This window comes from Heptranchias perlo, chromosome 31 (genome assembly GCF_035084215.1).
Source record: "Heptranchias perlo isolate sHepPer1 chromosome 31, sHepPer1.hap1, whole genome shotgun sequence".
Taxonomy (NCBI): Eukaryota; Metazoa; Chordata; class Chondrichthyes; order Hexanchiformes; family Hexanchidae; genus Heptranchias; species Heptranchias perlo.
Genome location: NC_090355.1, coordinates 12,553,041 through 12,570,090, shown reverse-complemented (window position 1 = coordinate 12,570,090; position 17,050 = coordinate 12,553,041). Strand labels below are relative to the sequence as shown.

The window sequence follows — 17,050 nt, the reverse complement described above, 5'->3', positions numbered from 1 at the left end:
ATTGAAAAAGCATTATCTCTTTCAAGAAAAAAAACAACAAAATTGACTGTGCGGAACAGAGGGATACAAACCAAAAGGCCCCGGGTTCAATTTGCAATCTGTGCTGAGCTAGCTGATCTCTGGCTAGGCTAGCGTTTTGGATGCTACGGTTGATCTTGGTGCCCCGAGCTGGGCGTCAGGATGGGAAAAATAAATTTCGAGTCTCGGGCCCAGCTCCTGATAGTTCTTCAGCGAATCTTGTTGGAAAATATGCTGTTGAGGACAGGATGAGGCTCAGCAGTGATGTCCTCTGTGGACAACCAGCCTGTGAACTCCTGCTGCTCATTCAGCCTCACCCATGAAAAATTGCCACTTGGAAGGGATCCTGGTAGCCATGGTACCCAACACTCATATAAGGAGGGGAGAAAAGGAAGAAAACTGTCAGTGGGGGGGGGGGGGGGGGGCGAGGCGGGGGGAGCAAATTAATGAAAAGTAAACACAAGCACCATGTACGGAATCTTCTAGAAAGGAATTCGAAATGTTCATTTTGATCTGTGAAAACATTTGGTCCGAATTGTCTTTTAGATATCAGGTGATAAGAAAAAATGCGTTATGCAATTCGAAGGTATGTGCACCTCAGTACCATTTAGTTAGTGGATCAACAAGAACTGCAGAAAGGGCAGATTGTGGACTCCAAGATTTATTGATAACACAGATGGGTGAACTGAAGGCATGAAAGCGTTGGAATGTGAAAAGGTTACCTTTTATGAGCTGTGATCTGCTTCTATTTCCATCTCATTAGTTAGAGTAGTGTTACCTTTTACGTTTGTAGCCATTAAGTGTAAAAAAATCCATAACCTTTGATTTCAGTTTGGCAGACATCACATGGAAATGGGCCTCTAAGGTAACTTATGTCTCAAAGTTTGCTGGTGTATGCAGTTTACAGTAATCAGCTTTTGAAAATAACGTCTTTCGTGTAAGAATTTGAATTTGAAAGAGGAGAGTGCAGGAAAGTACTTTCAATGGGCTGATTTACATAAAATCCATATGTATTAAATTAAACAGGAATGATTCTCTTCTGGCTTAGTGGGTAAATCTGCAGCATCTGGTACTGAGCTTTACAGAACAGTGAGGTCTCAGGTGCGGCCTCAAATGTGGCATTTGTCAGGTTAGAACTGACCTTGGTGCCACTGGGCTACGAACAGTAAAAATCAGCTGGATTTCCACCTCGGATCACTATCTATATACAGGATATACAGGATCAGCCTCATTTGGGATGCCCTCAAGGGTTGAATACTCTGCCATCGTTCACTGCTCACCGCCTAGGCTCATTCATGAAGAATGTCCCCGTTGGCAAGGTACCGATGGATCCCTTTGAATTTATCATTGGATGCGGGTGGGGAGGGAGGGGGCGGGGTGTCTAGTCATGAATGTGGGGCAGGCTTGATGGACCAGATGGTCTGTTCCTGCCCGTCATTTTTATATGTTTATATGGCTTAGCTCTTTCAGGAGAGCAGAGGAGAAAAGGGGGGAGATAAAGAAACATAATTATTATACTCTGACCTATTTCAGTGGAACTGATGTTTTGTTAGCAGGTATTGTCCAGTTTCTGAATATTGACCAATTCTGGAATTTCTGGTATGTTCACGAATCCTGACATCTTAATGACCGTTGTTCACCACAACTAAAACCTGATAATTAATCCAAGTTTTGTCAACATTGTCTAAACAGACACATTTTCCATGTTCAGGTCTGAATGACCGATTTAATGACTGGCCCCAGCCAAATTCTTTGATCTCAAAGCCCAAACTACTGAAAAAGCAACAATCTACCATCTCAACAGATAACACAATGAATATTCAGTGTGACAGCATTCCTACTGATCAGTCTTTTCTATTAAATTGCACAAGTCATATTATCCTCAATGCTTCAGGGCTAGGGAGGGGGAAATAATCAGCATGGGCTGGTACTCCTGACCACTTAAAGTGATGTGTGCGTGTGTGCATGTGTGTGCATGTGTGTGCACGCGCATGTGTGTGTGTGTGTGTGTGTGTGAGGTGTGGATGTGATTGGACCAGACTGCAATTCCTTATGATTGAAAAGTTTGCACACTGATTAAATCACAAATTAAGAATGGTCATTTGGCTGAGGTACCCAAACATGTGTCTACACCAAACGCATTCAAACTAAGTATGAGATGAAAACCAGCATCAGAAGAAGAAGGAAGTAAAAAGAGCTGGGATGGTTTTTGAGGTCAATACTGAAGTGACCTTTGAATGAGGCAATTACTAATGATCGTATATTAACGTAAAGCTCCCAGTACAATGCTGATGAGTGATAGAGTTTGTTCAGATCTATAAATAATGAATGAGGTAACAGATATTATTGTAGGTGAAAATGCAAAGCTACCATGATGAAAATCCAACCAACCTCAGGTCCCCAGATAACGTTTTATATTTGAACTAATTAATGTACTTTTTGTAAATGTGCAAAGAAACTATCAGATACATTTCTATTTTTGTAATGTAAACCTAGAAATTAATATTTGCAAGATTAGTGTCTAAATCCTTAACTCCAAAATACAAACGGGTTAACACCTCAGTTAAAATATTAAACATTTTAACTCATTTCTAGGCTAATAATCTGGAGACCAAAGGTGCAGTAGTAGCAAAAGTATGCTTATCCAATGCATTACCTGATATCCAATCCTGACCTTACATTGCTGCTTCCCTTCCACATGCACCCAACATATCCATTTTTTAAGGGGCAAGCACCATCAATCCTGAAGCTGTTATTTATTATTCTTCCCAAGACCAGTGGTACCAATTCCCTCTCGAATTTTCCACTCCTCCCCCACCGTGCTCTTCCCAAGGTCACCCTTTCCTCTCCACCTACACCTTTCTGCAGGCTGACAAAATGCCTATCTCAAGAGCAAGCAATTAGCAATATGCAACTACAATTCTGTCTTCACGAAAAAGGGAGATGATGCAGACATTGTAGTTAAGGAGGAAGAGTGTGAAATATTGGATGGGATAAACATAGTGAGAGAGGAAATATTACGGGGTTTAGCATCTTTGAAGGTAGATAAATTGCCAGGCCCGGATGAAATGTATCCCAGGTTGTTAAGAGAATCAAGGGAGGAACATGCAGAGACTCTGACCATCATTTTCCAAGCCTCTCTGGCTACATGTGTGGTGTCGGAGGACTGGAGGACTGCTAATGTTGTACCATTGTTTAAGAAGGGAGAAAGAGATAGACCGAATAATTACAGGCCAGTCAGCCTAACCTCGGTGGTGGGCAAATTATTGAAATAAATTCTGAGGAACAGTATTAATCGCCATTTAGAAAGGCATGAATTAATCAAGGACAGTCAGCATGGATTTGTTAAGGGAAGGCTGTGTCTGACTAACTTGATTGATTTTTTTGAGGAGTTAACAAGGAGGGTCAATGAGGGTAGTGTGTTTGATGTAGTCTACATGGATTTTATTAAGGCTTTTGACAAGGCAGACACATGGCAGACTGGTCAAAAAAGTACAAGCCCATGGGATCCAAGGGAAAGTGGCAAATTGGATCCAAAATTGGCTCAGTAGCAGGAAGCAAAGGGTAAGGGTTGACGGGTGTTTTTGTGATTGGAAGGCTGTTTCCAGTGGGGTTCCATGGTGCTCAGTGCTAGGTCCCTTGCTTTTTGTGGTATATATTAATGATTTAGACTTAAATGTAGGGGGCATAATTAAAAAGTTTGCAGATGAGACAAAAATTGGCCATGTGGTTGATAGTGAGGAAGCTGTAGTCTGCAGGAAGATGCCAATGAACTGGTCAGTTGGGCAGAAAAGTGGCAAATGGAATTCAATCCGAAGAAGTGTGAGGTAGTGCATTTGGGGAGGGCAAGCAAGGCAAGGGAATACACAATAGATGGTAGGATCCTGAGAAGTGTAGAGGAACAGAGGGACATTAGAGTGCATGTCCACAGATCCGTGAAGGTAGCAGGACAGGTAGATAAGGTGGTTAAGAAGGCAAATGGGATACTTTCCTTTATTGGCTGAGGCATGGAATATAAGAGCAGGGAGGTTATGCTAGAACTGTATAAAACACTAGTTAGACCACAGCTAGAGAATTGCGTACAGTTCTGGTCACCACATTACAGGAAAGATGTGATTACACTAGAGAGGGCACAGAGGAGATTTACGAGGATGTTGCCAGGACTGGAGTATTTCAGCTATGAGGAAAGATTGGATAGGCTGGGATTGTTTTCTTAGGAACAGAGGAGGCTGAGGGGAGATTTAATTGAGGTGTATAAAATTATGAGGGGCCGAGAAGAACCTATTTCCCTTAGCAGAGAGGTCAATAACCAAGGGGCATGGATTTAAAGTGATTGGTAGAAGGATGAGAGGGGAGTTGAAGAGAAATTTTTTCACCCAGAGGGTGGTGGAGGTCTGGAACTCACTGCCTGAAAGGGTGGTAGAGACAAAAACCCTCATCACATTTAAAGGGTACTTGGATGTGCACCTGAGATGCCGTAACCTACAAGGCGACAGACCAAGGGCTGGAAAGTGGGATTAAGCTGGATAGCTCTCTTTTGGCCAGCACAGACACGATGGGCCAAAAGGCCTCCTTCTGTGCAGTAAATTTCTATGAACGAATGCTTCTATGAACAACAACATTTATATCGTGCCTTTAATGCAGAAAAATGTTCCAAGGTGCTTCACAGAGCTGCAATCAGACATAAATGGGCACTCAGCCAGAGGAAGAAATATTAGGAGGGATAATCAAAAGCTTGGCCAAAGAGGTGAATTTTAGGATGGTCTTAAAGGAAGAGAGGGAGGTGGAGAGGTGCAGGGCATATAGGGAAAGAATTCCAGTGCATCGGACCTAGATGGCTGAAGGTACATCTGACAATTGTGGGGTGAAGGGACGGGTGTTGCACAAGAGGTCAGAGTCAGAGGAATGGAGCATTCTGGGGGAGAGTCATAGGGCTGGAGGAGGTTATAGAGATTGGATGGGGCAAGAATTTTAAATTGGAGGCATTAGGTGATCAAGAGCCAATTTAAGTTAGCAAGGACAGGAGTGATGAATGCAAGTAACAAACAAACTGGATTCACAAGGGGAATGGAATATAAAAGTAGAGATGTTTTGCTACAGTTGTACAGGGCATTGGTGAGACGACATCTAGAATACTGTGTGCAGTTTTGGTCTCCTTATTTAAGAAAGGACATAATTGCTTTGGAGGCGATTCAGAGAATGTTCACTCGACTGATTCCTGGGATGAGGGGGTTATCTTATGAGGAAAGGTTGGACAAGTTGGGCCTGTATACATAAGAGTTTACAAGAATGAGAGGTGATCTTATTGAAACGTATAAGACCCTGAGGGGACTAGAAGGGGTAGATGCTGAGAGGATGTTTCCCCTTGTGGGAGAGACGAGAACTATGGGCCACAGTTTAAAAATAAGGGGTCTCCCATTTAAGACGGAGATGAGGAGAAATTTTTTCTCTCAGAGGGTCGTGAGTTTGTGGAACTCCCTTCCCCAGAGAGCAGTGGAGGCAGGGTCATGGAATATTTTTAAGGCTGAGTTAGATAGATTCCTGATTAACAAGGGAGTCAAAGATTATAGTAGGTAGACGGGAAAGTAGGGTTGAGGTCACAATCAGAACAGCCATAATCTTATCAAATGGCTCCGGGCCCGAATGCCTACTCCTGCTCTTAATTCATATGTTCATATGTACATGTCACACTTGTGTGGGTAGGATGTGTTTCCAAAACTTGGCTAGCTTGTCACCACAGATAAAGTGAAAAAGTTAACCTGGGCAGCTCATACCAGCCAATTAATTAATATATAAAAGCCCTGAGAGGAGAAATGTTTTCCACTACATATTTAGCATGAAAAGAGACATGACAAAATCCAAAGCATGTCAGTGAAATGATAAACAATTGATTACTTTAGGTGCAAAGAAATTCTAAACCATTTCTTTTTAAGTGGCTAAACAAGTTTGTGACATTGGCGCACAGTAGTCTAGTGGAGGCATTAGCGAAGGTGAATAAAGTGTGAATTAGCAACGATGTATGTGTATGCATCGTATAAATGTAAAATACAAGAATGTTATTTTTTTTTATTCGTTCATGGGATGTGGTCATCGCTGGCAAGGCCAGCATTTATTGCCCATCCCTAATTGCCTTTGAGAAGGTGGTGGTGAGCCGCCTTCTTGAACCGCTGCAGTCGGTGTGGTGAAGGTTCTCCCACAGTGATGTTAGGTAGGGAGTTCCCGAATTTTGACCTAGCGACGATGAAGGAATGGCGATATATTTCCAAGTCAGGATGGTGTATGACTTGGAGGGGAACGTGTAGTTGTAGTAGTATGGAAATGTGGCTGAGCTGTGCTTCCACAATGGTCCAGCTCATTAGGGCACTGAGTAGCTGAGCCATGCGGATGAGGAAAGTATCAGGTGCCATCCTGGTCTTTACCAAGTTAGTTGATCTCAGTCAGATTAGCAGTAGGGACAATGCAATTGGCCTCAGCACCCCAAATTAGGAAGAGGAAAATTGGCCAGGGTTCCCAGAAATTCCTCCTTGGAAATGTTCGTATGTGAGTGCTGGGCGAGGACAGCATTGGACTTTGCAATGTGCTCATGTTCCCATCAATTTCTCTTTTTTTGCCAGTTGTTCTCCTGAGGGCATTGACTTTTGCTGGGCTACAGTTCCACAGCCACTGATGGGCACCTTGTCTAAGTGTTCATTCTTCATCTAGACAGGGAGTGTCAAGAAGCTATTTGACCAAGGGTGGTATCCCAGCATGTCTAATCCTGTCCTCAGCCAATGTCAGCAAGCACAATTTTCAGCAGAGATTGTTGGAAAGTGATCAGGATTGGGAGCCCCGGCTGATTTTCCTTCTTGCTAGCCTAGGAGAATTCAGGCCAATTGTAACTTCTCAACTGTCACCTGGCCGAGATGAGCTAATTGCAGCACAGACCTCGGACATTCTTGGTCCATATGTCTTGCTTCCATTACACACAGGACTCTCATTATTCCCTATGGAAGAACAGAGTACTGAGAGCTAAGCAGCAAACAAACTGGACAGATCCCAGAGCTTTGACAATATTAGGTAATTCAACCAAGCCAAAACTAGACCAAAGTGTAGCTAATGAAAGTGACACCATGTGCAGTGTAAACACCTTCCTGACTGAATTGGAGATTCTGGACCTCAGAACGATTGAGGCCGAACCTTGTTGTCCTCCCTCTGTCTCAAAACTGCAACTCATTTAATAACCTGCTATTATGGTGCATTTTGTTGTAATATCTTCAGTAAGCACTCAAGAAAATGTGGACCATTTGGTGTGGAAGCTGTGCTTTTGTTTCCATGGGGAACTTAATGTGGCACTTAGGGAATCTTTCCCCTTCTAAAAGCAGCAAATTAATTTACACCATTAAGGCACAGACCACTGAGAGAGGTTGAAACCTTTTCTTAAACTCCCAATTTTTTCTCCATGATTGCCAATTGCGACAGCACAAATACCTCACTAAAATGGGTCCCTTTACGCTATTACAATTGCGCTGGGGATGATTGAAGGCTCAGCCTTTACCACTTTGTATTGCTCAGCAGGAGAGCCCAAAGCTTCAATCAAGGAAGTGTGATTGGGTTTCCCCAAGGTCTTAGTGTCTGCTTCATTCAAACATATTGGGGCCAATTTAGTGTGTTGCAGAGGAGAGTGTTCCCAGTTTCAACAGATGCAGCATTTTTGGTGCACAATTTGAACTGTGCACGTTTGCTAGTATGCTTACAGACATGCTACATTTCACTAATGTCCTTTAGGGATGGAAACCTGCTGCCTTACCTAGTCTGGCCTGTATGTGATTCCAGTCCCACAACAACGTGGTTGATTCTTAATTGTCTTCTGAAGTGGCCTAGCGAGCCACTCATTTGTACCAAACTGCTTTATTGTGGTTTAAGAAGAAGGCCCAATACCACCTTCTCAGTGCAATAAATGCCAGCCCTGCCAGTGTTGCCCGCATCCTGAGAATGAATAATCTTTCATTCCTCGTTTGACCATGTGCATCAGTCACAGAGCACTTCATGCTGTGCGGGGTGAAACCAGACAAAAACACAAGATACACACACAGAAGAATTGAAGTAGTACGTCCCAGGGTATTGTTGCCTTAGGTGAATGTTGTCGACTGTCTGTGCAAAGTTACTCCCTGTCACTCTTCAAAGTAAATGGCCCAATTTCCATTGACTTACCAGCTTTCCTTAACAAGATTTTTGTGGATTTTGTGTCACCTGATCAAAAGCCTCCTCCTGTAGCCTACTAAACACATTGGGGTGTATCGATCTAGACTTTGATAGAGTAAAACGAGTGATAGTGAGTCGGCAGCCCGTTTTACATCTCTACCGATTTTTATTTCCATATGGAAATAAGATCTATCCTATTTAGCCTCTTCAGTTTATCAGTATATTTGCACTGTGACACAATGTCATGTCATCACTCAACATATAGGTGCAAGGGACTGGTTCAGCATTAGGTTCCCAGAATCGATACATTTTTACAAGAGAAATTATCTGCCTCTAAATTGCATTGATCTCTGTTGCCAGCAACAATGGACCATGATATTGGCGTGTTGTAAAGTCATGATGTTGGGATACTCTGTGCATGCATGGAATATCAGGTTTTTGCTTTTGTAATGGCCCCCAATGGGCCGACACGGAGACTAGAACCAAACGGCAGTGTAATCGTGGGATAATGGCCCACGTAGGTTGGTACTGCATTGCTCTTCTTGGACTCAATCTAAAGATAAAACTACCTCAATTTAAAAATATGATGTAACACCCCTTTATAGCTAATGTTTCACCCCACCCAAGTAAGGTAATTCATAAACTATGCTAGCATAGCCGAAATCAGCAAGAAACTGACTCACCTTCGCATTACACCTCAATAGTAGCACCATTCACTACAAGTGTTGTCCTGGAGCCAGCATGCAACACTTGCTTTCTATCGCACTGTAGTATGTACACTCTAATATGTGTGGTGGTCAATGTAATATAACCAAAGAACAACTGCAGTGAAAAAATAATGGAGTATGAAAAAATGTATGCAGAAGAGAAAAGTTACAATACATTTACATCATGGCATATCGTCCCTGATGAAATAAAATTGTATGCCCCACAGTATTTGCAGACATTTGTGATTTGTACAGAGTGCTTAAGGCACAATGGTGTGATTTGCTTCTGCGTCATAACTATCTCACCAAAAACTTGTGGCAAAACAAAGGATCCCACTGAAAGCCCTTTGGGAAGTTGTGTTTTGTGCTGCTCAGGCCCTCCTTCATACGGAGCTAGTTGCTGCTTGTTTCTATCCAGCCTAGAGCAACCAAGGCTTGGAGCTGGACTGATTCTCAAGAATATGACAAAACACTTAACAATTGAGCAGTTTGGAATAATTAAACTCCGATAAGATCATCCATTGGATCCCAAATCTTCTAAGACTTAGAAATGGGGATAAAATTAGCCGTTTAAAAAAACTTACAAATCAATTTATATTACAGTTTTTAATTCTGAGTAATGTGGCACTGCTGTCATTCTGAGATCACTCTCAGCAATGAGGTTTTACCATTCCAAGGTTACTCTGAGTAACAAAATGCTGTTCTCATTTTGATATTACTTAGAGTGATTGGGAGCTTTCTCATTCTGAGGTTACTCTCAGTAACTGGGTGCTGTTGTTAATCTGAGACTATTCTGAATAACGGTAAACTGGTTTCATTTTGCAATGACTGAATAACGACAACAACTTATATTTATATATAAATTATGATTTAATATAGTAATCCAACCTTTTCTTCAGCATTGAAAATGAGAACTCAACTGTCTTTTTGTAAGGCCTTTAACGGCATTAATATAGGAGTAATAATAAGACAATTCTGATAAGATCACAAACTGCTTAGAGGAACAATTTGACCATTTTTTGGTGGGGTGAGATAAGGGGGAGGGAAGAGTTCAGACCCTTTTACCAGCAGGGGTCACTGGATGATGATTAGGAGCAAGAATCCCAGCAGAATTCTCTTTTCCTCCATATCCTGCAGAGCTGAGCCATGCAAAGCGTTGATATAAGCTAACTCAGGACAGACGTGGGTTGATGTCAGTACATCTTAGTGCAACACCATGGATTGCAATTAACCACTACGCGAACGATACTCTTACGAATTTACAAAAAAAAAAGTCCAGAAGCAGCAATGTTTGCTTTTTAATTTTCGTTTTTGGCTTTAATCAGCTGCTTGTTTCACTATAAGTAGTTATTTCTTGCTCTTAATGTTACAAAAATACTTTAATATTTAGGAAAAACAAGTTGGCTCTGCCAAACATTGCCAGATACCTTAGCCAAGTAACTTCCTGTTTGGCAGTGCTTATGTGATTGTAGTCTAGGGTGACTGGATAAATGAATTAGAAATATTGCTGCATTGATGGCTGTGATTTGCAGTGCAGGGTGAAAATGCCCAGTGTTATGGGTTAAGGTTCCAGGAATAGTATTGTTTACAACCAGCTGCTGGCAGATGCATTTCGCATTATGTTGCATATCTCCAGGTGTTCTGCAACACTGCAGGAATTTTCTTTCAACAAGTGTATTTCTATTTTTTTTCTCTGGTAAATCCCTGTTTTAGTCACAGTGTATTCTACACGGGCAATAGAAATTAACTTTACTGAAGGCTTAATTGCACACTATGGAAATGAGCCATAGAGACCAAAGAAGGTCCCAATTTGATTCTCAACCTGTCACAGGTCTCACCCAAGGTGGTGCAAGAGATGCTGAAATTGGCCTCCCTGCCTCTGTGCCAGTCAGCAAAGGATTTCCCAATCCCTATTCAACAACCGCTGCTGGAAAGTTGTTCATGCACGCCCTGGTGCCCTCACAGTGAAAGAACCTGCCAATATTCACTGTGGATGATAACCAGTTGGATAAAAGTATTGGAGGACAGTTGCCACCTTTGGAATTGTATGCCCAACATGGCAGAGGACGGAAGAAAAAATTGGGGGGGGGGGAAGAAACAGTTTTAAGATGGCGAGTGACTGAAGTAAGGGAAAAGTAAGACATGGAGCAGCACAGGCATTGTGCTGTGATAGAGTTACCAGTCTGGCTAATTTCCTCTGGTTGCTAAGGGCATCAGAAAGAAGATTTCTTCCAGTTAGTATTTCTAGAGAAATCATAGTGCGTTTTTTGAATGCGATAATGATTTTGCCAGAGATACCTCCCAAAGGAATCCCTCCTGAATCCCTCCTGATGTACAAAGCAACTGTAAAAACTCATCGCCCCCTGTTTGTAAGCAAGAAATATCATCTCATCGCTACTTGCGCCTCATGGTGGAAACTATTTGGCAAAGTGAGAGCGAGAAATTGGCACTTTAAAATACCCATAGCTGGCTAAAATGGTGGCATTGTATTGGAGCTGGTTTTGAATGGGCTGGCCCCGATTTTACTGATACCACTAAGGTGACTGCACCTTTTTGCAGCAAAGCAGACCAAGCACAGTGATTCTCAGCATCACTCTCTGCAATTTTAAGAGGAGCCCAGTGTTAGAAAAAAAAGGGAGAAAATTTGCCCATAACAGCTCAGAAGCAACACGAAGATTCTAAAAAAATTCCAAACAACAAATGCCAGGGAGGCAGCAGGAGTTGAGAGCTCTGGAATGAATGTCGGAATCTTGCCATAGTCTGCATCTTGTTGGAATGCAGTGGGTGTCTCCCAAGAAGGACATTATAGCCAAGGTCAATTCAACTCGGACATTTCAAAGTCAGTATGTCTCCGGGGTACAATGTCTGTCAAACAGAATTTAATTTAAACACATTTTACTTTGCACTAAAACAGATATTTAGAATTTTATCATCTATTGGCGAGGTAGCATGGAAGACATGAAGATTGCCAGATCGCTAACAGAGAATGGGCCATGCATTCACTTTACTGTTCCAATAATTCAAATACATATTGAACACACGAAGCAGTAGAATGCAGGAAAAACAGTCCACTGGTAATGTCAGGAAAACGCAAGGAACAAGCCAGAAAGGGTTCTCAGTATTTGAAGTTGGAGTACTCTCCTGTTTTTCAGCCATTTCCAAATCTGCAGATTGATTTATGGCACCTACTCATTTGGTCCAATAATAATATTAAAAATATATACACATTGAGTTTTGGAGATGAACAATTTTAAAATGATAAAGGTACAGCCCAGGTTGCAATCAACCCATACACTCCAGCAAGGTCAATCCTTGGTGTATGCTGAGTTAGCTGACCTCAGGCAGGGCATGGGGTATATGTGCTACTGTCAGCCAGCTGTCCCAGCCACTATCCTGTTCTGGCTGTAAACTTAGTGCTAACTGAACCTTGGACCTTCTGGGCTGTATGGTTTGATACCCACCATCAATGTTCTTACTCACTAAACCAGAGAGACGTTCACTAGCTTTGGTTCGGGTGTAAAGATTTTAGTCATCCTTTTACTGGAGCAATGTATCTTGTGTCGTAGTTTTTGTTTAGTTTGTGGTCCATTGTTGATATTTCTGAACGTTTTTTCTCAGAAGCATTATATCTTGTTGTGGATGCTTGTTTGGCAGCACATCTATATAATTTTTCTCTGTGTATTGCATTTCTGGAAGTGGTAATTCCCAATCTTCTGGATTTACTGTCTTGGAGGATTTTGTCGACATTTATTATACAAGCATGTTGTGTTACTTGTTTTGTTTAATCCCACAGTGTTGTGTATGGTTATGAAAGGCAGTATTTATAAGATATAAGGATCTTGAGACATTTGTGGCTTTTCTTGTTACCTATATTTCATCACTAATTATTGAATTGCTTTATTTAAATCAGCCACTGAATTCCATAATAGCACCCTCGTGTTCACACGAAAAAGATACTTGTCATTATGGTAGGTATTTAATTTTATTGATAGCACCGTGGTCAATGCTCCTCTTAATTTTTCTCTTTTGTTCCTCCTAAGCTCACAATAGACCATCCTATACACTTCCTTTTCCCTTCACCCCCCTGGTGTTGAAATAAAGACTCATTGTGTCCATCCTAATTTATTCTTTCCTCGGGCCTCAAATCTGTGGAACACCTTAATCTCCCTCAGCCTTCCCTTTCTCTTACAATCTATAGACTTTTAAAGTGCCAGCTTGGCATTGCTCAATATCTACTCCTCGATTTACCTCATGTTCTCTTTTCTTTTCAAACATGGCGGTACCCTAAACTATCTTGGCCTTCACCTAGTTCAAGCTAAACATTCCCACAATTTTGTTAATTATCGAGAAAAGTAAGTGTTTTGCTAAAAGAGGACTTCGAGAAAGCTGGGAAGATGATTGGAGGTTATAAGGATAGATATAGACTGAGAAGATGAAATGTTCCATGGCACACAGAAGCTCCTGTGCTCAGAGACAGGTATGGAGGTGTTATCTGTGTAGGGGAGCAGGTCATGACTGAATAATGCAGATGCAAGAGTGGATAAATAATTTGCTTAATTACCTCTGGCAATCAGAAAGTGTTGATACAGAACTTTTCCTCAGGAGATTAGATGGTTATATCTGACAATCCAGGATAAGATTGTACCTAGTCCTTGGAATGACTGGATTGATGGGCCAAACGGCCTTTTCTTGAGTCATGCTCTCTTAGCTCTTATTTTACAAAGTTGATATTTCAAAAATATATTGGGAATTAGAAAGCACAACCTACAAGGCACCGATTCTAATGATTGGCACAATAAAGCCCCATCTTTTTTTGAAGAAAAGAAACTCAAGGAACAATTAAAATTACACAAGAGATAAAACGATCGTGCAAACGGAAATCAGCAAACGCTGTCCTGACAGGAGAGCGAATGGCCAGGCGATTGTTTGAGAACTTGTAAACTGAGCAGTGTGCAGAAGGACAGCTGTTGTGGTAATTCTCTTCAGTTGTTCTATGTAGTTTATTCAAAGTCGCTAGTGGCGTGGCCTATTGCATTACCCAGTACAATTGACCAAAATTCTGAAATCTCAACACATTAATTCACAGCACAATATTTATATTGGCAGGAAATGATAGTAAAATATCAGAGGGAGCAGCCACTTTTATTTTGTCCGCCCAGACTTTTTTCTTCGATCCTCCAGCTTTCTAGCAGACATGCTCACTGGTTTGGTAACATGGTTCAATTTGGTGGATATCCATTTGCATCGGAAATTTGGAACAAATAAAAATTCTCCGCATCTGGGACATACAAGTACAATAAAACTGTTCAGGATTGGTGACTGGGTCAAAAGTAGAAAGAGCTCAATGAAGCCCAGAGGACTATTAAATAAACACTCGTTTTACACATGGTTAGAAAAGTTAAAATAAAAATAAACAAAAGGGAAGAAAACAGTGGACTACTAAAGAGAAAAGCTCATATAAGGCAACTGATTGCAAAATCCTCTGGGATCTGATCAGATTAGTTTCAGAGATCCTGTAGGAGTACAAACCTGTTGGAATATTTTCCGCGTTTTATTGGCTCTTGAAGGATTCAAAGGGAGAAAAAATTGATAAATCTTTTGGGATTTGTTCTCAGAAATAATTATTTGAGGCTTTCTTCAAAAAATTACTATGTTAATGTACAGTAAAATTTACAATATCCAGAGCTGTTAAATTAGTGCATTCAGGTTATTTGGACCTAAGATTTTTAAAATGGAAAATTTACACAGTCTTATAATTGGTACAGATTAAAAAGGGAGACTCACGGACCTGTTAAAAAAGACTACTTTTGGACCCGAGTCTGATCCCTGGTTTACTTCAAGTTGTGAAGGAGCACAACAATTAACCTGAGCGCCTCTAAGTTAAGGAGAAAAATTCAGTTCCTGCTCCCGATTGCTATCCTGAGAGACTTGCTGTAATTTGTGCCTATTTAGTAGAATATGACATCAGCGATTCAAAGTCACAAACAATGGAGTGGATTTTAACTGTTCCTGCCAGAAGGGAAAGGAATCAAGGAGTCATTGGAAAGGTAAATCGGGTGGGGTGAATAATGGGCAGCCGACAGCTGCCACTTGTTTCCCGCCCAGTGGGCGCAGTTACAATCGACACCAATTTTATGGTTTCGATCTGTATCTAACTGTGGTTAGAAAACCTTATAGTATGTATGAATCATTTGACCCATCCCATGAAAAAGAATTGAAAGAAATAATGCACCAGTGTGAATAGAGCATAACAATAAATTCACCAATCCCCCGTTCCAGTGGAGAGCTCTGCTCGAATGGAGTGCAATTCAGCGATTCTGCGCTACGGTGTTGCCTTCCCTGTTTCCAAATTGCACTTCCTCTGAGCACGGTAAGATTGGGGAATTTACCCTATAGTTTTCTGTTATGATATATTACCAGTAATTTTCTGACCAACTTGCAACTCTGTCACTACCTAATTGTGTGGTGAGGTTCTTCTGCAGTATCATGGTTGTACAGTACAGCCCACAGTTGTGTGTCCATTACACCTAAGGTTCCGAATTTGCTGCCACTGATCCTATACATGTTTAGAATTCACTCCATAAGCAGACATTATTCTGCATAATCTGTATTCATAAGGTGCTTGTGTCCCTCGCCCTCTCCCCCCCCATCCCAGAAGCTGGACAGGTATCGGCGAGGTGATTATGAGGAGTTGGCCAAATTAGGAAGAGGTGACTGAGGAGGCAGCCAGGCTCAGTCAAGGTGACTACACAGATTTAGGTGAGGTGGCTGAGGAGGCTGAATTCAGGCCAGGTTAATCTGAGGAAGCAGGTCAAATTCATCAGTGAAGATTAATGGTTGGTTCACCCTACAGAAATCATGGCACATTAAGGCTATAATGCAGGTGCAGAACTCTACCTTCTGATATATAAATGTGAAATTTACTGGCAGATTTGTTTTTTGAAAATACAGAGAACGATAGTACCTCATGACCTTCGCCTTTCAACAATCAATTTTCAAGCTCAGCATTGCACGATTTTGATCACTCAGACTTTCCGTGCACCTGGGATATAAATAGTACAATTGTACAATAGTAATATTGTTAAAAAATCAATGACTGGGTCAAACTAGAAAGAGACACTCGGCTGCTTGCTGGGACATGTGACTTAATATGACTTATCAACACCATTGCTGCTTGCTTTTGTAGTCAACTTCATGTGTGAAATATCTAAGCACCACAGCTGGCAACGGGTATCTCAGTAATTGAATTCTGGACTCATGACACCCACCTCTGTACACCATGTAACAGATATCTTGTTTTATCCTATGTTTACTTAGAACAAAAAGATATTTTGCTAAAATTATTTGAAAGTTTTTTTTGAATGTCAAAGTCACTTTGGCAGTTTTGCCTTGAAAGGGCTGAGGCCATTTTGTCGCGTGCCACTATGCTTCCAGGCAAGTGCACTTATCAACTGAACCATCAGTAAAGCGCCTAATTTATTTTTATTGACAAATATTGAGGTTGGCAGGAAGAGGAAAAGTAAGGCCATTTTGCTGTATGAATATTGCAGTTCCAACTTTTACATAATTTATTTCCTCTTCCCCTCAGTTGTGTCCACTACTCTTGTGAAGCCACCGACTGTCAAGAGCTCAACCTCAAAAATGCAGTGTTGAACTGTACCGGAACTGGGCGCTACAATGGGGACCAATGCACCGTGTTCTGCAAGCAAGGCTACACGCTTCACCTGCGAAGAGATGAAGACACCTCCAAACGCCAGGTCAGTTTACACTCTTAATATATTTCAGACGGCCAGCAACAAAGAATTTCAATATTCCACTCAGCTATTTCTCAAAAGCGTTTCACAACCCTATCAGCATTTGACACTAGCCATGCTTTATCTTGTATCTCTTTAGAATATATTCAACATAACAAAGGAGTAGTATTGGCAGTAGCGGCATTGGCAGAGAACACTAAAGCTGGCATTAATATTCTTAAATAGACATCGTTGCTTATGACTGCTGGAAATTGAGTAGAAAATTATAGCCCCAGGGTGTAATAAGATGCAGTAAATTCTTTGATGTTATGTCAAAGTTGTTGTTTGTTGGCTCAGAATAAAGGTTTCAAACTTCACTGTTTGGTTTTGAGAGGCAACAAGGAGTTTGAC

The 17,050-nt window shown here is 41.4% G+C and overlaps 1 protein-coding gene across 1 annotated transcript in view; it reads left to right on the top strand.

The window, feature by feature from the left end:
* Positions 1 to 17,050, top strand: part of LOC137300497 (pappalysin-1-like) — a 249,366-nt gene that overhangs the window by 119,779 nt on the left and 112,537 nt on the right. Inside the window, exon 14 of the mRNA XM_067969581.1 lies at positions 16,495 to 16,663. Within this exon, the coding sequence (XP_067825682.1) occupies positions 16,495 to 16,663 (169 nt within the window). The remainder of the gene's footprint in view (positions 1 to 16,494; positions 16,664 to 17,050) is intronic.